Genomic DNA, 25253 nt, shown 5'->3' with positions numbered 1-25253 from the left:
GCCTAAAATTTTTGACATTGAAGATTGCAAATGACACGATAATTGCTGAAGAACTGCCTCTTCTTATCTTGATGTTTATTTTTTTTACATTTTTCTATATCTTACCATCTTTACAGTCTCCACTTTTAAATTGAAAATTACATTGTTATTGCCAAAATTAAAAACATGGTCAATTTCATCAGAGGCTTGCCCACTACTACCTCACTCCGTGGTACTGACAATATTCCAAAGCGCTTATGAATTTTCTTGACAGTTGAATATCCATCAATTTATATCATTATTTTATAAATGAATCCAGATGTAAACATAATAAATGTCCTTAGATTGTGCAATTAATGATAGGAATTTTTAAGTATGCCAATATTTCATAATTTCAAATGTTTCTAAAAGAGAAGTAATTTTAAGTGTACATACAGAGCTAGTACATGTTGACTGTAACAACAAAAATAAATTAATTTATTTTTTACATTTTAGCCTGAAATATACCACATCATGTACAAAATCATATGAAATTCTATTAGAAAAACAGCTGAGATAATATTAACCTGTTTAAAAGGTAGAAAGTATTTTTGTTATCGAAAACTTCTGTTGAATAAAGATAATGTTAGAAGTGGGTGTCCCTTTACACGTACCAAAATGTGGCAGCTACATGTTTTGGAAGTAGACACGATATCTGAGCAGTGTGTTACAGGCAGATGTGTAGTCAATAAGGCAGCACATTTCATGTTAACCAATTTGATTGTGGAATGATAATTGGTGCAAGACGGATAGGTCATAGCAGAGCAGAAATTACAGAATCATTCAGATTTACAAGCTCAGCCATGTGTGGGGTGGTTTTTGAATATCTGAGGGAAAGTGTTTCCATGTGTGTTAAGTCCACACACAGAATGACTACAACTATTAGATGAACAAATGCTACTGGTGGCTCCTCAGAGCCATATGGGGCAACTGGTGGTCTTTTGCGAATCAAATTGCTTCTGACTTGAAAACAAGTCATCAGGAACCAATTTATACGTGAACTGTGCAAAGACAAATTCACCACATAGGCTTCAGCAGCGAATGACAAACTCATATCACACTGCTTTCCCATGGTTCTTGGTCACTCAGCATATTATTTCAGTTTTCTGTTCAGCTTAGTCATATTAGAAATTGTTCCAGATGTATATAAGATATAACTACAGAAAGAATATATTTATCAAATATAAACATTGTATATTAAAATTTGTCAGCATTGTATACTGTAGCTGCCATTGTTATTTTACAAGAACCAAGACTGAATCCATGTAAATCAAGGGTTCCTGACTTCATTCACTGTGTACTTCATTCCTACAGTTTTCATACTTACAAGTTGTTCTGGCTATTGTGTGAGACATGAGTACAACATGAACTATGTATTGTGATAGCATCTAGAAGTCACACAAAGTTCACATTTTTTCAAAGAATTCTTCTTAACCTAATTCTTCGTGGGGCATCTAAAATGTTGTACAAACACTAAAAAATCAGTAGTAATTGATGATACCTTTGGTCCTAAGTGAGATACGATTTAAAGGGCACCAGACTCACATGATGTTGATAACAGACAAAGACAAATTGGCTGTTAATCTTTCTAGAGTCAAACTTCAGTACAAATGACATGTTTATTGTTTGGTATATTTCAGTGGATGTTAGTTTCTGTATCAAGAGAGTTATTGACAAGTGGTAACTAATGTAACTTTTAGGTACGTAAGTATGATGGAATTTTGTTTGATGAATTCCTTGTGCATGACAGTTGGTTAGCATTCTTTGTAGTGGGCTTGAGTACAGCATCCAGTTGCTGAGGCAGCTTTCCACAGTTCAGGTCTATATTTCAAAAAATTCTTCCTTTGCACCTGAATAAACATGAACAAGACAAAATTTCTTATCTATATAATAAATGTAATAGAAGCAGGAAAAGAGGAAGAATGAGTGCAAATATTATCAATATTATCGCTCATTTATCATTTCGCATCGTGCCACTATCAAAATAAAGGCATGTAGCAAAAATGAAATATCTTTTATCTGATTGATGTTGTTGTGAATTCTGTTCTTGCACTATCCTAAGACCACAGTTTTCTTCATGTGTGTGATTAGCTTTTTGTTACAATCAGGTAGAGAAAACTACAACAACACAATGACATTACATTTGTATGTCTGTGACTTTGTATCGTCCATTTTCGATGCAGTATTATCAAAGATATCTGTTTCAATAATATTTTCAAAGACAGAGTTCACTCAGTACACCTGTGGCTACCTAGCTGTCATCTCTTCAAGAGAGAGATTTGTCAAAGCTTTCGTCATTTGGTTGTTCACTCGTAGGATTTCTTTTCACTGTAGCTGATATGTTCAGTTTCTGTTTTGGATGTATCTTCACATTAATTACTATCATTTACTTTGACACAATAATTAGAAAAGTATTGGTGTGCAGTCTCAAACAGATAGTTCAAACTGATTGGAAGAAATATCTGGTAGTACAATTCAACTAACTTTAAGTGCACCAACTTACATGGCTACAACAATAAGAGAAAGGATGACCTTCACTACTCGAGGTTAAATATAACTTTGGCTGATAAGGGGGTAAATTATGCTTCCACAAAAGTCTTTGGTCACTTACCTAATAGCATCAGAAGTTTGACAGATAGCCATATAACATTTGAAAGGAAATTAATAGAATTTATTAATGGCAATTCCTTCTACTCATTAGATGAATTTTTGGATATAGTAAGTGGGTAATTTCCCCAACCACCACAAAAAAAAAAAAAGAAAGAAAGAAAAATTAAAAATATTAAGTGTCATGTAATATTTTGTGTAATGTAATATCTTGTGTAGACACCTTTTATTAACCACCTGACACAGTCCACATCATTACAAAGTGTTGTATTCATGATGTATGGAACAAGTACTAATCTAATCTAATCTTACAGGTTAGCTGAAGAGACAAGCATGTTCAGTATGGTAGCATAAGTGTCCAGGAGTTAAATAAAGCATTCTCCTGTTAACTGTATGGCCACATTTTGTGAATTGCTGTTGACTGTTTATTAAGTACTCTGTGTTTTGTTATTGTCTATTTTTATGAAATTATCAATGTTTCTTTTGTAAAAAGGTGATCTGTTCACACAAAATGTGAAGTTATATATCACATTTAAATACATGCAAGATACAACTAGGAACAATAAAAGCTATCTTAAGTCCATATTCCCAAGCAAAGTCCAGGCTATAGTTGTTGTAACCCAAGATCACTGTAATTCATTGCTGGAATAGTACACACACATGGAAGAAAGGGTACAATAAATTAGTAATAAACAAGTGGCTGGCAGAGGCGTGCACTCTGGCTTATAGAGACATGAATTCCAACTGGGGGCACAGCTGACAGTCTGCGCATGGAACTGCTGACACATTAGCATGCCAGGTTGCCTCTAGTGGCCAAATCAAGCACAAATTTCATGCCTGAATTATAAAGTGGCACACACACCAAATTAGTGGTTACAGCACTCCTCATCCTTTGTGAAGAAGTGTGCACGGTGCTCACATCCGTCTCTTTTGTGGTCAACATAGGATGTTGAGTCATGTGATGCAGTGGAAAAGCACAGACAGGTGCAGCACCATCCCCTATGTGGGAGGCCATATGGGAGAACAGGGGATGCTGGTGTAGCTTCCATTTCCATGCCCAAGTCTAATACCAGGGAAGGAGGATGCGGTGTAGGTGACAGAACAGGTGGTGCTGGCTGATTGAGATGTCAGAATCAGTGGCATTAGCTGTGACTGCGTGGGAGCTGGGTTCCCACTGTGGCCCCTGACAGCTGAAGGGGACATCTGTGGAAGAGGAGACAGTTGTGAAAATGTTGGCAGCAGTGGCGGAGAAGAAGAGGGTACCAGCCACAATGTAGGACATGGATGGACAGACAGAATATTAAGGGGTGGTGGGGTGCACCCTGTGCACAGTTGCCCGCACAGGGTCATAACTGCTTGACATGTTGCGATGCCCTCCCCTCAGCCGTGTGGGTGATGCATGAGCACTCTCAATGACCACCGGCTCCCATTTTAACTAGCGGTCAAACCTGCAAGCCCAAACAGCTGTACAAGGCCAGAAGCAATGCAGTGATGATGCTGATGGATGGCCGGGTGTCAGCCGAAGCAAATGTAGCAGAGTGTGGGTCTGATAGTTGTGCAAATACTCTGCCTACTCTTATCCACAATAGGGGTGAACATACATGAACTGAAGAACCGGTCAAGAGTTACTTCCAGTGACACAACTGAAATGTATCTTTTCATCTGTGTCTTAAATATTCATCCTAGGTGTTCTGCTTTCCCAGTCAAGTGACAGTGAAAGGAGGAGCCATGACATGGTGAACACCACTTTTTTTACATAAATCTTAAAATTTCTGAGATATGAACTAGGGGCCACTATCTGTAACTAACGTATATGGAAGACCTATTGTAAATTTTTTTAATGTTGCCACCACAGAATTAGACAGACAACACATCACATACAGAAACATATAATACGCACTAGTTACAACAAGCCAGTTGAAATCCAAAAAAAGGTTCCACAAAATCTGCATGAATTCATTCCCAAGGCTGCTGTGGATCCGGCCACAGTGACAAAGAAGCACAGGGAGCCACCTGATGGGCGGCACGCTGAGGGACGGCTGCAACAACTCACACTACTTCCCCATCAGTGCATGGCCAGAAAGCATGTTGGTGTGTTAACACCTTTGTATGTGACACATCCCAGTGGTCCACATGTAATAAATGCATAACCTCATGCTGAAGGGCAGACAGGACTTAAAGCTAGGGAGTCGTGTTCTCTGTAGCTGATAGCAGCACTCCATCCCAAATAAAAAGATGATTTTTTAATGCAAAATAACTTCTCAAAGGACCAGAAGCACGGCCTGGAGGTTTGTCCAGCCATACATGTGGCACAAAAGAAACAACTTTAGTTAAAACAGGATCCATGGCTACTGCAGCTACAATTTTAGTGCTGGTAAAAAGAAAACCATCAACAACAGTCTAAATGTAAATGAAGCAATTCCTCTTTATAAAACTCTGGGTCTGGACCTGTCAGCAAATGTGATAAGCTGGATTTAGAGGCATATGCAATAAGGTGTTTACTTATGAGCAAGAATGGCACCAAGGCCAGACTGAGATGCCTCCATTACTGACACAAGGTGCTGACCCACCTGAAAAGTGACCAAACAAGGGGATGACTGCAACTTAGATTTCAATAAATTGAATGCCCAGTCACCAGCTGGGAATCAGTGGGAAGGAACATCTTTAAATAATAATGCTTGTAGTGGTTGTGCCACAGAAGCAGCACCAGGTATGAATTTGTGGCAGTACACAATTTTACTTAAAAGTACCTGTAATTCCTTGACAGACATGGGATGTGTTTATACAGCTATAGCATCAATATGCTGGTGCCATGGTTTAATGCCAGCATGTAACACTTCAAAACCCAAATAAATAATGGATGGTTGAAAAAACTGTGTCTTGTCCAAATTGCACATTATCCCTGCAGACTATACAACAGAAAATAGAGGATGGAGGTTCTGCAAATGTTCCTCTGCAGAGGCACCAGACACTACAACATCATCTAAATAGTTGATGCAGCCTGGAGCTTGTGTAATTAGTTGCTCTAAAGAGCACTGAAGAATTTCTGGTGCACTTGCCACATAAAAAAGCAAACACTGGTATTGATAAAGCCCAAATGAGGTATTGATAACTAGAAAATGTTTAGATTCCTCATTAAGCAGCAACTGTAAATATGTATCATCCAAGTAAATCTTTGAAAAATAGTGGCCCACCAATAATTTTGCTAGCAGCTCACCAGGGCACTGCAAAGGAAAGGGATTGACAATGGACTGTGCATTAATTGATTTTTTTAAATCGCTGCAGATGTGTAATTTACCTGTAGGTCTTTTTTCTATCATCTGTGGTCTTACCCATTCACTGGAAGAAATAGACTGAATTGTGTCAAGAGACTGAAGATAATCTAATTCTGCTCCTGTAATGTTATCAGTAGTGAGCGGGCCTGGGAAGAATGGTGATTGTGACTGTTTCATCATAATATGAGCCCGAAATTCTGATGCACAACACAGTGCTGCAGAAAATAGAGAGGAAAATTTGACACAGAGAGCATCTAATTGTTGATATGGAACTTGATTGGAAATGAAATGCACTTCATCATCAATGGAGAAACGAAACAATTTAAAAGCATCCAAACCAAACAGATTTTCAGCGTAAGCATTGTCCACAACTGGCAATGTTAACGAGTAAACTACAGCCTTATAAGTCACAAATGCAAAAAACCGTCCAAGAATGGGAATCTGTTGTTTGTTATAACTCACCAGCCTCTATGACATTGTAGTCAGAGGGGAAGAACCCAAATCTACATAAGACTGAGAACATTGCTGCTGCATCCATGTTTACTTGCATTCTCAATGATTTGTAAACACATGCACTTTAATGTATAACTTGCTTTGTGAAGCCATCACTGCTGATGCACTGTTCACATCCACATTCATTTCATCCTCACTCAGGTTTGGAAAGTAGTTACGTACAGAAGCAATGTGTTCTTTCTTGTGACACCTATTACACATTACCCAACATTTGGGATATGCGGTCCATTCATGTTGAATGAAGCACTCTGGGCATGAAAGCAGTGAGGTTGGTCGCTGTTTCGACGTGGACTGTTGTCATTGCGAATGACGACTACCTACACAAAGCTGAGGAATCTGCTCTGGGCTGCTCAGTAGTGTCTCATTCCCTAAAGTTCTGACTGAAGGCTGGGAGGGACGAGAGGAATTGATTTCTGAAACTTTGTATCAGGCTTCTATCTGACTACCTGCAGCCTGTGAAACTTCAAATGACTGAGCTATGTTCAATACTTCTGTAAGAGTAGAATTTTCACACTGTATAGCTCACTCACAAACTCCCCTATCAGGAGCAAAATGTGTGATTCCACCACAAACCATTCCATCTGCATAGGATTCTTTATGAACATCTGTCACAAAATTATGACGATGGGTAAGTCCATGCAGTTCTACTGCCCATAGCCCTTATGACAGTTTTGGCTGCTTTTGGCAATGGTAAAACTCCACACAAGCAGGAATGACATGACTATGTGTACAGTGATTGATAGAAAGTAACTCACATATCTGAATGAAAGAAAGACTTACAGGTTCTTGTAAGATGGTGAGCTAACGTAACAACTAATAGATGCAAGGTGAAATCCATGACAGAAAAAGGGCCTTGCACAAGTTTACATCTGTTATGCCAAATGTCTGGAAATGTTACTGCAGACATTTTTTGTAAGTGTCCCAGTCTTCTGCTGCATTGTCATATGCAAGGAACAGTGGCAGATATGTTGTTCGTGAGACCGCAGGTTGTGCCAATGTAGCTGTTAAACTGGAAATAGCAACTGTCATTTCCTGCCATTGCTCAACAAGAGACTTAAGCACTGCCTCAATGGAATTTAAACTCAAAGGATCAATGACTGAAATGGAATATATGGAGTCGAATGTCGAATAGCAAAAAGCATTCTAACCGAAGAACACTGTAATTTATTGCTTGAACAGTACACACACATGGGAGACAATGTACAATACAATTAGTAATACACAAGTAGCCAGTGAAGCCCTGCACTCCAGCTTATATAGACATGAGTTTCAACATGGGGTGCAGCCAGCAGGATGTGCATGGAACTGCTGTCATATCAATAGGTTGGGTGGCCTCTAGTGCTCGAATCAAGCACAAACTTCACGTGCAAACTATGAAGCAGTGCACACACAAAATAGGTAATTACAGCAATAGCAGAGTTCCATACATTCTAAATAGAGTCAACCAGAATAACATTGTAGCCAATTTGATAAAACTCTTTCTGTGCACTCCACTGCTTGCATCATAATACTCAGATAAGAGACAAGGAATTTGTCGTGATTCCATCAGATGTCGCACTTGAGGATCAGTGCCATATGGGTAGTGGCACCACAGTGGTTGATAGTAATGTTGCACCATCTGCTTGGTTTTCTTCATAATGTCAGGTGATGCCATTACATCTCTTTCCCTCTCACCAGCGACAAATGCAAGGAGAAGAATGTTGGTGGCGTATGGTCCAGAGGAGCCAACACCGGGGAACACTGCTGATCAATGTGTGTGGACTTCACTGCAAAAAGCCAGGACAGTTTGATGCTTGATGGGAGTTGCATGTGTTCCCCTGGGAGTGGAGAGTCCACCAGAGACAGTGAAACCAGTGGCTGCTGACCAAGATAGTAGAGGTGAAGTGGGTTCCAATGGCACTGCAAAAGACCATGGGTGGATGCCACAGGATACAACACAGACCTATGGCAAGCAGAGATTGTCCAGCACTTCCAGGTTGGGTGGTTCTGAGCTCATGGGAATGCACCAGAATCCCCACCTGGAAGGAAGAAGACTTGTTGATGTAAATATTGGTGACACAGTTTGCATTAGGAGTTGTAAATGTTCCACGATTGAAAACCTGCAATCTTGCCTAATTACAAAAATTTTCTTAGTCTGATTTGCATGTATCACTGGTTCTGAGCATTGCCAATTTTGTAAAAACGCAAATTACTCACATAAAACAACAGAGTTTATTCACAGAGTTACATATGCTGAGGTGACAAAAGTCATGGGATAGTGATACTTACACATACAGGTGGGGGTAGAATTGCATTGACAAGGTACAGCATTATTCTAATTAATGGACCCATTCTCAAAACATAGTATTTATTCAAGTACAAATCCAAAATGAACAAGCTTTGTAACAATAAAAACAGGAAGTTTCAAAGCTTTTTCTCATAATGTTTTATATCAATTTAATAAATTTAATAATCTGTAATAACTTCTAAAAATGTAACCACCGTTGGTTGCTTAGCAAACATCGACGTGGTAACCAAACATGTTCCACTCATGCAAAAGCGTATCTGCTGTTACTGGGTGCATGGCAGCAGTGATCTGGTTCTGTAGATCATTCAGAGTGGTTAGTAGAGATGGGATGTAAACTGCTCCCTTCACATAACCCCATAAGAATTAGTTGCAGGGTGTGAGATCAGGAGATCTCAGTGGCCTGAAGTGCAGAGCCAGGTCCTCAAGTCCCCTGTGACTGATCTACACTGAGGAAGAGAGTCATTCAAAAAGCTTCAAACATCACAGTGCCAATGGGCAGAGCTCCATCCTGTTGGAAAATGAAGTCCTGGGAATCTTCCATATCTTGAGGGAACAGCCATTGTTCTGACATGTCCAGGTACGTGATTCCCGTTACAATTCTTTCTGCAAAGAAAAATTGTCCATAAACCTTTGTACAGGATACGGCACAGAACACGTTGATCTTCATTGAGTCTCTTTCATTTTGCAATGGTGAATGTGGATTTTCCAAATCCCATATGCAAACATTGTGTGTGTTGACTTTTCCACTAAGGTGGAATGTCGCTTCATCACTAAAAATTACATGCTTTAGAAATGCGTCATCCTCCATCTTTGCTAGTGCATAACCACAAAATGTGAGATGCTTCTCTTCCTCATTGGGGTTCAGAGCCTGCACAAGTTGTAATCAGTATGGCTTGTACAGAAAACAGTATCTCAGAACTTTCCATACAGTTGGTTGGGGTATTCCAAGTTCTCGACTGGCTCTATTGGTAGACTTACTGGGACTGCGCACAAAACTTTCTTAAATCCATTGGACATCATCCAATGACACATGCGGTTGGCCTGTGCTTTTTCCTTTGCACTCCCTTCCAGTCTGTTTAAATTGCTTAAACCAATGGCTAATGCTTTTGCCAGTTGGTCGTTGGTGGTTGAATACCGAATTTGGTACAAAATGCCCACTGCACTGCAGTTTGCAAATCACTTTTCATGAACTCAAGAACACAGAAAACCTTGTGCTCCACAGTCACCATCTCACTCACAACTGACAGTGAAAAGAAATGACGGCCCTATTGCCACTCAAACTGTACCGGCTGCCTCTGAAACCATCACTGCCCGCTCGCCGTTGCCAGTCAAAAGCTTTGAAACTTCCTTTTTTCATTGATATAAAACTTGTTCATTTTAGATTTGTATTTGAAAACATACAAATTTTTGAAAATGGGTCCATCATATAGAATAACCCTGTCTAAAAGATCAGAGCACTGGCAGAGTTGTCTTTTGTACACAGGCAATTGCGTCTGCACAGCTGGAATTATCAGACTTTGAACACAGAATGGTAGTTGGAGCTTGATGCATAGGAGATTCTAGTTCAGAAATTGTTATGGAAGTCAATATTTTGAGATCCACAGTGTCAAGCATATGCCAAGAACACTAAAGTTCAGGCGTTACCTCTCACAACAGACAACACAGTGGCTGACAAGTTTTCACTTAATGACCAAGAGCAGTGGCATTTGTGTAGAGTTGTCAGTCATACCATACAAGCAAAATTGCATGACATAACCACAGAAATCAGTGTGGGATGTACAATGAACGTATCTGTTAGGACAGGGCAGTGAAATCTGGTTTTAATGGACTATAGTAGTGGATGACCGATGCGAGTACCATAGCTAACAGCACGCATTGCCTGCAGCGTGTCTCCTGGGCTTGTGACCATATCTATTGAACCATAGACAACAGGAAAACTGTGGCCTGGTCAGATGAGTCTTGATTTCAGCTGATAAGAACTGATGATTGGGTTTCAATGTGGTGCACACCCCATGAAGATATGGATCCAAGTTGTGAACAATGCTCTATGCAAGCTGGTGGTGGCTCCACAATCATGTGGGCTGTGTTTACACATAATGGACTGGGTCCTCTAGTCCAACTGAACCAATGATTGACTGAAAGTAGTTGCATTTGGCTACTTGGAGACTATTTGCAGCCTTTATGGACTTCATGTTCCCAGACAAGGATGGGATTTTTATGGACGGCAACGGGTATGTCACCAGGCCACAATTACTGATGATTGGTTTGACAAATATTCTGGACAAATCAGGCAAATGATTTAGCCACACAGATCGCCTAACATGAATCCCATTCAAATTTTATGGAACATAATCAACAGGACAGTTTCTGAAAAAAATCCTACAGTGGCAACACTTTCGCAGTTGTGCATGGCTGTAGCCTCAGCATGGCTCAATATTTCCGCAGGGGGCTCCCAATGACTTGTTGAGTCATTGCCACATTGAGCTGCTGCACTACGCCAGGCAAAAGGAGGTCTGACATGATGTCAGAAGGTATACCACGAGTTTTGACTCCTCAGTGTATGTCGCAAATGGAGTTTACCAGACAGCTTGTTTGATAACATTAGGTGGTGCTACTACAGGTTCATTTAAATATGTCTTATTTCAAATGAACTATCTAATTTTTAATGTTCCATAAGGTGAGGTTCAACAGCCATAAAGTATTTTATGAAATACATTTTAACAATCATCTGTTTATTTGTCTCATAAGTCATGTACCAGTTTCAGTTATTAACCATCATCCGGGATGTAGGGTACAACAGATTGGTCAAAAGTATCCTATATTCTTTCAAGATGAACAATATTGAAATTATCTGATGAAATTGTACAAACACCTGGTAATTTGTCGTAACACTGACAGTCACAGCTCATGTCTAATAGACAAATATCACAGAAAAGCAACTCAAACAATTACTGGAAGAATCACTCAGCAGTCAAGTTATATTAAACATAGTCTGATATAACTTGACTGCTGGGGGATTCTTCCTGTAATTGTTTGTCTTATTTCTCCTGTGATGTCTCTCTATTTGACATGATTTGGCTTCAAGGGAATATAGGATGCTTTTAATTAATCTGTTGTACCCTGGGTGATGGTTAATAAACAGTCATGGCTAATGGGACAAATAAACGGCTGATGGTTAAAATGCATTTAATAAAAAAACTACCGAATTGTCTCCAGTTACAAAATGTAACTTGTTTAGTGCAGATAAACCCTTGTTTTTTTCATGTAAAATACTGATAATGGGTGTTCCATCTGTATTACTGTCCTCTACAGTAATATGGTTTACCATATAACAGAGACACTGAGTCGCTGATAGGCAGAACCAAAAGACTGTCACAAATAAATCTTTATGTTGTGCCTACCTGCGACTCAGCATCTCCACTATATGGTGAGTAGCAACTTTCCTTTTCATAATATTGTTGCATTCCACCCTGGATTTTCCATTCTTTGTTATGTGGTTTACCATAGATGCCATTTCTTTCTTTGTGGCTTTATGCACTCACGTTTCCAATAAGACTTATGGAATTTCTTCAGTATTAATAGGAATTGACTAATGAGAGATTGGACAGTTAGCTGAATGTGACAAGGCCCTTTCCACTTCTGTGTCCTGATATTACTATGACAAATTAAGTTTATTAGGAATCATTAAAGCCTCTTTGCTATTGACTTATAAGTTATACAGGGTGGTCCATTGATCATGACCGGGTCAAATATCTCACTAAATAAGCATCAAATGAAAAAACTACAAAAAACGAAACTTGTCTAGCTTGAAGGGGGAAACCAGATGGCGCTATGGTTGGCCTGCTAGATGGCACTGCCATAGGTCAAATGGATATAAACTGCGTTTTTTAAAAATAGGAACCCCCATTTTTTATTGCATATTCGTGTAGTACGTAAAGAAATATGGATGTTTTAGTTGGACCACTTTTTCACTTTGTGATAGATGGCGCTGTAATAGTCACAAACTTATGGCTCACAATTTTAGACAAACAGTTGGTAACAGGTAGGTTTTTTAAATTAAAATACAGAACATAGGTACGTTTGAACATTTTATTTTGGTTGTTCCAATGTGATACATGTACCTTTGTGAACTTATCATTTCTGAGAACGCATGCTGTTACAGCGTGATTACCTGTAAATACCACATTAATGCAATAAACGCTCAAAATGATGTCCGTCAATCTCAATGCATCTGGCAATACATGTAATGACATTCCTCTCAACAGAGAGTAGTTCACCTTCCGTAATGTTCGCACAGGCATTGACAATGCGCTGACGCATGTTGTCAGGCGCTGTTGATGGATCACGATAGCAAATATCCTTCAACTTTCCCCACAGAAAGCAATCCGGGGATGTCAGATCTGGTGAATGTGCGGGCCCTGGTATGGTATTTCGATGACCAATCCACCTGTCATTAAATATGCTATTCAATACCGCTTCAACCGTACGCTCTTGTGCCCAGTGGCAGAACTGTACACGATGTTCAAAGTCATCGCCATGCTATTCCTGGTGCATAGAAATATGATACGGGTGCAATCGATGTTGATGTAGTGTTCTGAACTCCGATGTTTTTGAGATTCCCGATTCTCGCGCAGTTTGTCTGCTACTGATGTGCGGGTTAGCCACAACGGCAGCTAAATCACCTACTTGGGCATCATCATTTCTTGCAGGTCGTGGTTGACATTTCACATGTGGCTGAACACTTCCTGTTTCCTTAAATAACGTAACTATCCGGCGAATGGTCTGAACACTTGGATGATGTCATCCAGGATACCAAGCAGCATACATAGCACACGCCCATTGGGCATTTTGATCACAGTAGCCATACATGAACATGATATCGATCTTTTCCACAATTGGTGAACGGTCCATTTTAACATGGGTAATGTATCATGAAGCAAATACTGTCCACAGGCGGAATGTTACGTGATACCACATACTTATACGTTTGTGACTATTACAGCGCCATTCGGGTTCCTATTTTAAAAAATGCAGTTGATATCCGTTTGACCTATGGCAGCGCCATCTAGCAGGCCAACCATAGTGCCATCTGGTTTCCGCCTTCAAACTAGATGAGTTTCGTTCTTTGTAGTTTTTTTATTTGATGCTTATTTCGTAAGATATTTGGCCCGGCCCCTATCAATGGACCACCCTGTACTTGTAGGTTTATACCACTTCCAAATGATTCAAAAGTATTATGAACTAATGCTAGTTACACATTTTTCTAGCAACATTCTATTAATACATCTTAAATGTGAGGATGAAATTGTGGGATGGAATATATGTGCCTCAAATGTTGGCACCAGTACAATGGTTCAAAAAATTCAAAAGTGGTGATTTTGATGTGAGAAACAACGAGTGCGGGAAACAACCAAAAAAGTTCGAAGACAACAAATTGCAGGCCTTATTGGGTGAAGATGATACTCATACTCTAAAGGAACCTGCAGAACAATGTAATGTGATGCAGAAAGCAATTTCTCTTTGGTTCTGTGGCTATGGGAGAGACACAGGAAGTGGGAAAATTGGTTCCACACAAACTGAATGAAAGGCAGGAAGCAAATCGAAAGACCACTTGTGAAATGCTGCTTGGCAGATAATAAAGAAAGTCATTTCTCCTTTGAGTAGTGACAGGTGATGAGAAATGGGTATATTTTCAGAATCCCAAGCATCGTAAATCACAGGTGAAACCAGACAAATCATCGACATCCACTGCAAGACCAAATGACTTTGGAAGGAAGACAATGCTCTATGTTTGGTGGGATCAGAAGGGTGTCATCTATTATGAGCTGCTAAAACCAGGTGAAACAGTTAACACTGATTGCTACAAACAGCAGATGATTGATTTCAATTGAGCATTACATGAAAAAAGACTGAAATATGGAAAAAGGCAACACAAAGTCATATTGCTCCATGATAATGCTCCATCGCACACAGCAAAATGCATCAGGGAAATGATCGAGACATTCAGTTGGGAAATACTAGGGCATTTGGCTTATTCTCCTGACTGTCATCTATTTACATCACTGGGACATGCTCTTGCTGAACAATGCATCAGTTATATGAAAATGTACGAAAATGGCTCTCCACCTGGTTCGCTTCTAAAGTAGAACTGTTTTTTTAAGAATTCATAGCTTGCTGGAGAGATGGGAGAAATGTATAAATAGCAATGGAGATTATTTTGAGTAAAATATTGTTTATTGGCTTCAAACAACAGATGTGTAATTATTGCAACCACATTCTGGTTTCATACTTCTACACCTGGTAATTTCTTTGTCTTCTGTATGCATATGTTTATCTTGGTTTATGTATTGAGGTATGTCTGTGGCTATTTTCTGGCATTTAGGTGATACCTAAATCCACAACTGTTATGACTATGCTTAGCTTAGCTGATGGTGTTTGGCCTAGAGTTGCAGATTCACAGCTTCATTTGATGTCTGAGGTGTTACTGTGGTGTTGGAATAGCAAAGAAAAACTTAACAAAAAGTTTACTCACTCTTAACATAAAAAAGCCTGACTCATATGTTTGCTGCTGCCAACAGTGTTTTCCACCATACATTTATTTGAAACAAGATTACAGTTACAGTCTTTATGATATGCAGCGTGTTTTCACAATCCCTTTGCAGACTTCATGCCAGAGTTCATCAATCCTAGTGGATGGTGAGTGGTGCTGTGCTAGTCTTTTGGCAGCCCATGACCGGATATTTTCATGGATGAGAGTTCTGGTGAATGTGCTTAGCAGGGCATGGCAAAGGTTAAATGCAAATATGTCAGAACAACATGTGGTCTTTAGTTATGTTGCTGAAAGATGTCATGGGACATCACATATGGGGAATGACGATTGTGCTGAAACATGTCAGAAGTGTAATGGCTGCTTTCCAAATTATCCACTACACAAACCAGAGCTAATCATGGGGGACACTGTACCATCACACCTGGTACTGAGGTTCTTTGACAATATCTGGCAATATTCATTCATCTCCAACTTGGTGCTGTATGCAGAATTGGGACACATCTTAAAAGATGTGTCCTGTGTTGCTGTTTGGTACACCATTGCCAGCATGCCTCTATCTGCTGCTGCATCAAGAGAATCCAAACAATTATCATTATACTGACAGTTGGTGGTGCTCTAGATGTTGTCATGCTGTCTGTGTGAATATATCTTTTAGCAAGCAATCCTCTTTCCTGCCATAAAGTGTGTGATGTGATTCTGTAATCTGGATGGCTAAACAAATAACTGCTGGTGAGAAATCGGCTGGCCACTTTCATCCACCTCATTACCATCTTGAACTTGTTACACACACTGCTGGCCATTAAAACAGCAACACTAGGAAAGATAGCAGGTAATGAAATTGAACTTTTTGTGTGTATACAGCTTAGATGGAAGAATACGTAATTAAATTTGGAGGCAGTGCATTTCTACTCAGTGCAAAATTTAGTACACGGAACTGCCACTGCGGCAACACATAACCAGCTTATTTTCAGTGATGAGAGAGATATATGTGCCAGGGCAACATTCGAACGTCCTCTGACTGGGGTAGTTTAGGACAGTACAGGCAACAAGATACCTTGCATTATATTGTTAAAAGGTAACATCATAGAGATCTTGAAGCTAGGGCAACGCCTGTGTCCGATATATTTTAGAAATGTCCCAATGACAGGCAATTCAAACCAGAGGTGACCATGTTGTGAAGCTATTGGTGCTCCATACCATCACAACAGTTGCCCGTTTTGCTGCAAGTGAGCCCATTACGTGACTCAAGGTCTGTGATAGTCCCGTCTGGTCTTTGCATGGCTGAGCAGACTTGGATGCTAGTCACATGGGGTCACTGAGATCCTGCATGGCATTGACCATGGCTCTTCTGAACCCATAAATTCCATATTCATATGACAGTTGTGGGATGCCAACCAATGAGAGCAGCAATAATGCAGAATGGTAAAATGCGGTCATGATAGGCCATGATCCTGCCATGTCAAATTTGATACTTGCCGGTAGACATTTCTTCTTCTTCTTCTTCTTCTTCTTCTTCTTCTTCTTCTTAGGCAAGGCATAAAAACACAATCTTCTCACAAAGAAGATTTCTGAATGAGAAATTTGTTCTATAATCTTTACTTATATACACAATTTATATGGGGTTACTGTCTACTTCCTGTGATTGTACTGAAACTGTAATCATTCATATGTCCAAGCATGTAGTGCACTTCATTCCAGCCTGATGTTTGTCACATGCCAATTCATGTTGTTGCAATTTTAATGGCCAGAAATTTAAAAGCAAAATGACTAGTACGAAAAAGAGATCAATAATTTCAAGTAATTTTATGTAATTGCCAGAAGAGTCTATTATGTTACAGCAGAACCAGCTTTTATTATGTAAAAATTTATGTTATGGTGGACAAAGGCCTTTCCAGTAGCAGTATTTAGTTTTATGTAGGCTGATTGCTTACAGTCAATCTTAGATTGATAAAAAAGCAGTAAGGAATTCTACAGAATTATATCACAGTATGTTCTCAATAGATAGTATGTTGGGAAAAAAGTTCTTGTACCCTAGCATTGTGTGCTTTGTATTTACTGGATTTTTGGATTAACACACTGACTGTCCTGAGGCCTTTGATGGCCATAGCCATGCCTCCCTACAGGATTCCTGAGACTGCCAGTGGGCCCATGTTCAACTTTGTAATGTGAGTGTTGTCATAGAGGTGGATAATTCGCAGCCTGGGAAATTGTGTTAAACAGTTTTCGTAAATAATACAAAATGTATGTATTATGCATTAATATTTTTAAAAAAAGAACATTGGTAGAAATATGAGGCCTCATTGAAACGTATATTTTCTTTATTCTCTGAAGATGCTGGCTGCTCATTGTTTTCACACAACAAAATTTAAAAACAAAGTAGACATTGTGAGAAATAAACAAACCACAAATGAAACTTCATCCTTCGAATATAAAAGATAAAGAGTAGAGGAGTAAATTTATGATTACAGATACGTATCAATTATAGTGTTTGTGAATAACAAAGAAGGTAGTACTATTTGTTGTCTGTTTTGAAGCATGCAGCTATCTTCTTCACTTGTTTCAAAGTTACAGATCTTCTATGTGTTTTAACAATCTTCTAATAACACTCCTGCTATCTCTTCCACACTTTTGTATTTCTGTTGTGTTTCCCTTGTGTAACTATATCCGTCAGTTAGTGGAACTGCATATTTTTCTGATACTGCACTATGAGACAATAAGTGGACCACATATCCTTGCAACACTTCTTGTTCATTGGACATTTCAAGTAAGTGTTTTACAGTTTCTACCCTGAAGCTCTTTGTTTCCAATATTCTCCCTGTTAGCTTTCTATAAAATGTGTGTGTTTACAACTTTGCCAGACTCACTGCAATGAGTCATTATGCAGTGAGTTTTATGTTCAGCTGTTATTCCATGCTGTTATTGTGTTAAAAATGGAGTTAACATTTCAACAGTTTAGTAAGCTGTGTCTGATAGCATGTGGTGTTACTTAATATCAAGAAGTACAGGATGTATCAAAAAGAATCATCCAGTTTAAAAAAAAAATCATACCTGTTATGTTATTTGAGGTAAGTGCATGAACAATGTTCTGCTGGAAAGAGCAAACGCTTGGTTTTACACGGTACAACATGAGAGAGACTCTCCAAAATTTAATGTGTTTTGTGCAGTTCCATGGAAAAGGGTGTATGGCCCATTTTTCTTTGCCAAGAACACTATTACAGAAAGCATATATCTCAATATCCTTGAGAACTTTCTTTTCCCCACAGTTGGAGACTTATTCAAATGCCTTCATTTATGAACAGGATGGGGGCTGCCACACTGGCATCTGGAAGTGTGGGAGTTTTTAAATCAAAGGATTACTGAATGATGGATTGGTCGAACTGGACCAGATGTTCAGCATTCCATTACTGGTCTCTAAGGTCACCAGACCTTACTGTATGGGGTTTACAAACGATTCTGTTTATGTGCCTCTGTTACTGACAACAATTAACGAACTGAGACATCGCACAACAGCAGCTGTGGAAGCTGTAACTCAAGACATGCTCGCTGTAGTGTGGGAACAATCTGAATACCACACTGACATGCTGTGCATCACAAGGGGAGCATACTGAACACTTATGAAAAGGTATGAAAGAAGGCTTTTATGTAGACGTGCCAAATTGGATGATTCTTTTTGATATGCCCTGTACTTTAAAATTACCTAAAAAAAAATCTTTCACATGTGTATTGTGGTTTATGCAGAGCAAAACCTTTGAAATGTCAGAGAAGATTCTCATTTTATATTTTTTACCAGTGCAGACAGGGAGACAAATATAGCTTTACCCACAGTATATCTTTTTAAAAAACAAATTTTTAGGAACCAGAAATCAATTTTGTACAATGTGCCCATAAATACTGACAAATAATCTTTTCAAATACTTTTGAAAACTGCCATTTTTTTTTTGTCTGATTGTTGCATGTTTCAATCCACTTCTCTGGCTGATCTCAGTATAATGTTTGTGTTTACTGAGTAATAGACTATTTTCTCATTGATTGTTAACTAAGATAAATTACTAAATCTGCACACTATTCCAATACCTAGCTTAATTCACCATGAGGACGTGCTTTTGATGGATTTTAATTTTTTATCTACAACTCAAAGTTATGTATTTAGAACAGAGTGCCTCTAATGATATGTGGGCTGTGTGAGAGCAATTATACAATTTCTTATGCATATTATTTATGCAAAATAACAAAATCATTATCATTGGATTTCTGGATACCTGAATTGGTGGTGTTTATACAGTGATTATTGTAACTGCTAATTTATTGTCCTCAAAATAGTAAGGAGATGAATTGGTTGACCAGTACTTACCTACAGGGTGTAAAATTCTAAGTACTGCCAGATGACACATATATCTCTCACAATGCCTGGAATTTCACCTCTTGAAGGTAAGTGCCTGTCTCTTCATATTTTATGATTGTCTGATGTGAATTTTTTTCTGTTGTTACATGTGGAACATTACAACCACGAATTTGGGCTTTGTTGGGTTTGCCTCTCCGTAAGTGGAAAAGTCATGTGTTTTTGACAGAGGAACTAATCACTTTGCATTCCAAAGCCAGTAACAGCTGAAATTATGATGTGTCTGTTCGTCATTAAATTGTTCTATAATATAATTGATTTCCTTAAACAGTGTACAGCTTGTGATGAATAAAGTGTACACAATCGTTTGGTTATAGGTACATTATAAATTTAGGTAAAATCTAGTGATAGTGGTACTTTTTTTTTATAAATTAACAAATAACCGATTTATAAAACCAAAATTCCATAATATATTTATCCAGCATTTAGATTTTCAATTTCATAAAAACACATAGAAGTGCTATCACAATATTCATCATTCTTAAACAATATTGCTGTGACCTTTGTGTGTTTAACAGTGAATACCAAGTAAGAAAACTTTTTACAAGAGGAGGAAAAGCAAAAGCAACCATTTAGTGACAACTCAGGAGCTTGTGAGATTGTAGGCAGTATGTCTCTCCATGTCTGAGGTTACAAAGGAGAAGTTATAGCTGAAAAAGGGCTCATGACACAAGACAAAGTAAAAATAAAGTTATTAACAAAAATTCATTTTCACGATTTTCCCCTTTTTAGTTTATTTTTTGGTTTTGATTTATTTCTCATACATTTCCCATACATACACTGCAATGGTATCAGAACAAGCATAGAGCAGACTCTGTGACTAGAAGCTTCACTTTAAGCAAACATGACAAAATATGTTGTTTTGATGAGACAGGGGCCATTTTTTTTTAATTTCAATTTTCATATAATAAAGATGAAAGCATAAAAGTTTAAAGGTGCAACATTAGAAACACAAATAACTTTTATATGGAAAATAAATAAATAAATAATCATAAAATGATGTGTCAAATAAGGAAACATTCTTTACAATCACAAGGCCAGCCACAACTGAATCCAATACAAACTTCACTTCTCTGCTTACACTTTTACTCTCAACACACTCTTTTTGTGTGACCTATTAAGTGGTCCAACTGTAATTATTAACAGTAAAGTCACACAAAAAATGTGGAGGTTTGATTTGTATTTTTAACAAGGCATTTGCTAGCACCATTCATAGTTCTACCACAACTTCTCCATCTTACGATAGCAACAGTTCGATTTAACTATTAACAACTGTGTTTCATTTATTCAAGCTCGGTTTCTTGTTGCTGAGATACTGTAGACACTATACATATATAGTTCCATGGCAACAGTCATTTTGAAAAGATCTCATAACAAACATACAAACTTTTGTATGTTAAACTACTTCAGAAAATTATTTTCAGTCAGAAAGTAATAAACGAGCACCTCATTCACACTGTCATATTCAAGTTTACCATCCATTAACAAAAGTACAAAACATGTGGACAAAACAAGAGTAATATCTTCAAAAATAATAAATTAGGCCTTATATAGAAACAGTTCATAACAGGGAGCAATCTATAATAATGAAAGATACAGATGAAGTAACTATTTAAAATTCTACAAAACTAGATTATTGACCAGCACACAAGATGAAATGAAGTATAATACACATTTCTGGAAAGATACACAATATTGTACAAAAAATTAAATGTCCTAATTTTTTACTGTTATAAAATCACACATTCTCAGGTAAGTACAAAATCAGAGGAGGATAAAACGGATTCCTCCATTTGCTACAAATTCATCTATGCTTCAAGAGTTGTGTGTGTGACATGTATGTTGCTGTAAGTCAGATAAACTTCTATATTTCCACAAAATTGTCCATTTTTGTAGTGCTTCAGACATTATTTCATCATGTTTCATGCCTATGAAATATTTTACACTCAACAGTTTTCAATTTGATAGATACTATCTACAACAGTCCATACTCTTCCTTCATATTTCGGTGTTTTGTTCACTTGTTTTAATAATTCACATACACAAAAACAAACTTATAACAACGCAACATCTAGCTGCTCTCTTTTTCTGAGCTGAAGGAAGTTCTACCCATGCCAACACTTTTGGATTTCTTTCTTGTTTCAAAAAACAGTCTGTCTTCTATACTTATACTGTCCCAACTGGGCAGATAAAAAAATTAAGCTAATGTTTAAATTATGTACCACATCAAATATCATCTGAATCAAAGATAACATAAATGATAAATACTTTTCTGCCTAGCATTCAAGCTTTTACATAAAGTGTATTTTCGTGCACAATGGATGCATAAAACGCTACATAAATACGATGACAGCATTAAAAATAAGACTTATGTTGCTAGGTATAAATATAAAATATTTGCTATGTGTAGGAAGACTTAAATATAGATTAAAACTTTCAAAAACATATATTCTTAAAAACTGCATTGCAGGCAGGAATGAACAGGAGGGTGAGAGGAAGACTTAAATTAATGTGTTTGTAAGTACATGTCACTTTAGGTATGAGGGTGAGCACTTATTGAGTACATACACACAACCACTGCACAATCATGACTGTGAGTAAACACACAGTTTCTAAATTTACAGCTTACAATATTCATAAACAAAAAATGGAACATTTCTGAAGATATGGATAAATTATTAGTTACTGCAGACTCATTTTTCTCATGACACACAAAATATGATCTCAGGATGCACTTTAAACATTCAATGAAGCTTCTGTTACTTTCTAACAACTTTACATTAAGGTAACACTGTTTAGGGAATTAATTTTAATTTCATGATTTTAACATTATTAGTAAAACGTTACATAGATCAAAAACTAGGTCATCTTATTTGGTTTTTCAACACTGTTTAACGGTATCCCTCCAAACGTGAAAATGGATGATACAATGTCCACTTTAGGAACAATAATTAAATCATGTTGATGCTTATAATATAATAAGCAACATAAGACGAATGTGGCATCTTATAATAATGGGATTGTTTTAACTATATGGACATAGGAAATAATTTACTTATGTTCGACTTGTTTTATTATAAAATATTTCTTGTTTTTGTTTATCCTTTCTTGTATAATTTTTCATGTGTTATCACTTGAGGCCTATGGCACAAAAAACATGATTTTTTTTTTGTTTTGTTTTCTGAAAAGTACTTAATGGTTTGCTCAACTGGTAGTGATTGTATTTAATGCGTGAGACAGTTTCATTTCTACTATCAACAAATATACATTGAACCCAATGGGAAAGTTGTTCTCTCTTTTCACTTTCAATTTCACTTCTCAGGAAGCTTAGAAAAATAAATTTCTTGAATGTGTAAGAGAGATGGGTGTTTCTTAGACTCAATACTTTGAAAAAGATTTTGCTCATTATATATACATATATTTATGGATGTAAGTACCACAGTTTTATGACAATTTGCTTTCAGTAAAAACTGTCTTTTACCCCAGGACTGAAATGTAAACACACACCACATTTCTGTGTATCAATGAAACTGAAAAACAGCTAACATTTTTTGGACATATATCATAAATGTCATGTTTATGTGACCATACATCTATTTGAATCTTATGAACTGACAGTATTAATAGAACTGCTGACATTCTGAAAGAACAACCTAAAAATAAATGGTACAACAAAACTGCTGCATTTTTTTCCACTTCATCATCACCATTTATGTTGAAGGGTCCTCAACATCAGCACAGACTTCATCATACAAGAAAATTTCCTGAAAGACATTTTTAATTTCTCTGTAAGGACATCATAACTTCCTTTGTCTTAGACCACAAAAAGTATCAAGGATGGTAACAAGAAATACTTCAGCTAATGCTAAAAATGGCATCATCCAAGCCAGTTCATACTATAGAGCAGTAATGGCTTTTATGGGCAGTGAGTTTATTTCTGTGACTGTTTATCAGTCACCAACAATTAGAACTCCAACCGATATGCTGAACAGCTTGTTTCATGATCTTGCAGATTTATTGTGCAGCGACTTGCAGACGGAGAGAGGTCAATCTTGTATTTTGTAAGCAGATCTTCATTCTCGGCAACCCAGTAACCAAGAGTGTCGGTATCATAAGTGGGAATGATAGTTACTTCTGAAATTTAGGAAGAACAACAAGAACATCAATATTTCATTTATCGTTCATTTCTGTTGTGTAAATTCTGATAAAACTCAAAGCAGTATGACCTCTTAAATGACTAAACTAAAAAACTTTAATTATAACATCATAATAATATTAATACGTAATAAAGAAAACACTTTTCAGTCAACAACCTGAAATTTTAGTGAGGCACATATATCACTTGAGAGATACAGTTGGAAACTACTGTACAAGTACCTTTTGACATACTTTATACATATAATGCTTTGGCATCATCAATTTAAGACAGGAGCACAAATACAATCAAAATGGTGGGAAAAATGAGACATTAGAAAGTAGTGAGGATGCTGAACTTCTTCGTGATGAGTGAAATTGGACAGGAAGTTAATAGCTTGAGGAGGTAAACAGAGGGTACAGTTCATTTAAAACATATAAGGAGGTATTAAGAATTGGCATGAGGGGGACATTCAGATGATAATGTCAGTGGTAATATGTTCGCAGAACTATAAGTAACAAATTGTGAGTTGGAAGTTCCTGAAACAGAGCAAATGCTTTAGGAGAAAAAAGGGGCTGTACATTAATGTAGAAAATAAGAGTTGTTATAAGGAGGACAGGAATAGATGGTTCAAACGGTTCAAATGGCTCTGAGCACTATGCGACTTAACTTCTGAGGTCATCAGTCGCCTAGAACTTAGTACTAATTAAACCTAACTAACCTAAGGACATCACACACATCCGTGCCCGAAGCAGGATTTGAACCTGCGACTGTATCGGTCGCTCGGCTTCAGACTGTAGCGCCTAGAACCACACGGCCACTCTGGCCAGTGACAGGAATAGAAACCCAACAACTTGGTAGAGAGGAAAAGCATTACTGGTTTCTAAAGCAAGGATGAGTTTTGCACCAGAAATGGATAATTTGGAATATATTTAGCTATAGTATGGTACTACAATAATATCTTACTCTTCCAGGCAGCACAGAAACTTTTTTTTAGGAATAAATGTGACAGATCAGAGATAATTTTATGTCAGTGAAATTCAAAACATGAAACTGTATCATATGAGAGTGAACAGGGGTACATGTTGACTGCAGCGGGGTGGCAAACATGTGGGTGGAGAAAACAACAACCAAGAGGTCAAAACACAGAACTTCAGAAGCATTCCATTAATTGAAAGCAAAACACAAACAGGAAACAGAAAACTGTGAGGGAACAATGAACTGGTGGAAGAGGGAAGGAAGGAAAGACAAAGGTCCACATAAGCAATCCGAAATAAAGAAATTCCATCTCCTTTCCAGGAGATGGATCAGTGTTTCCTTTTCTATTTCATTTTTACATCTTTGCATATACTTCCCCACTTGCCTTTACCTTCTAGCGGACAAACTATTTTTGAAGCTACAGAATTTGTAGGTTAAACTAACTTTTTTTGTTTGCGTATCCTGCTCGTTTCCTCCTGCTTCATCAACTG

General features: G+C 37.7%; 1 protein-coding gene across 1 annotated transcript in view; it reads right to left on the bottom strand.

The window, feature by feature from the left end:
* Positions 1-20353: 20353 nt before the first annotated feature.
* LOC126413151 (microtubule-associated protein futsch) overlaps positions 20354-25253 on the bottom strand; it is a gene marked incomplete at its 5' end in the record, with an annotated part of 139074 nt that continues 134174 nt past the window's right edge. Inside the window, one exon of the mRNA XM_050083045.1 lies at positions 20354-23783. Within this exon, the coding sequence (XP_049939002.1) occupies positions 23614-23783 (170 nt within the window). The remainder of the gene's footprint in view (positions 23784-25253) is intronic.

This window comes from Schistocerca serialis, chromosome 7 (assembly GCF_023864345.2).
Source record: "Schistocerca serialis cubense isolate TAMUIC-IGC-003099 chromosome 7, iqSchSeri2.2, whole genome shotgun sequence".
NCBI lineage: Eukaryota > Metazoa > Arthropoda > Insecta > Orthoptera > Acrididae > Schistocerca > Schistocerca serialis.
This window is presented reverse-complemented; position numbering and strand designations above follow the sequence as displayed.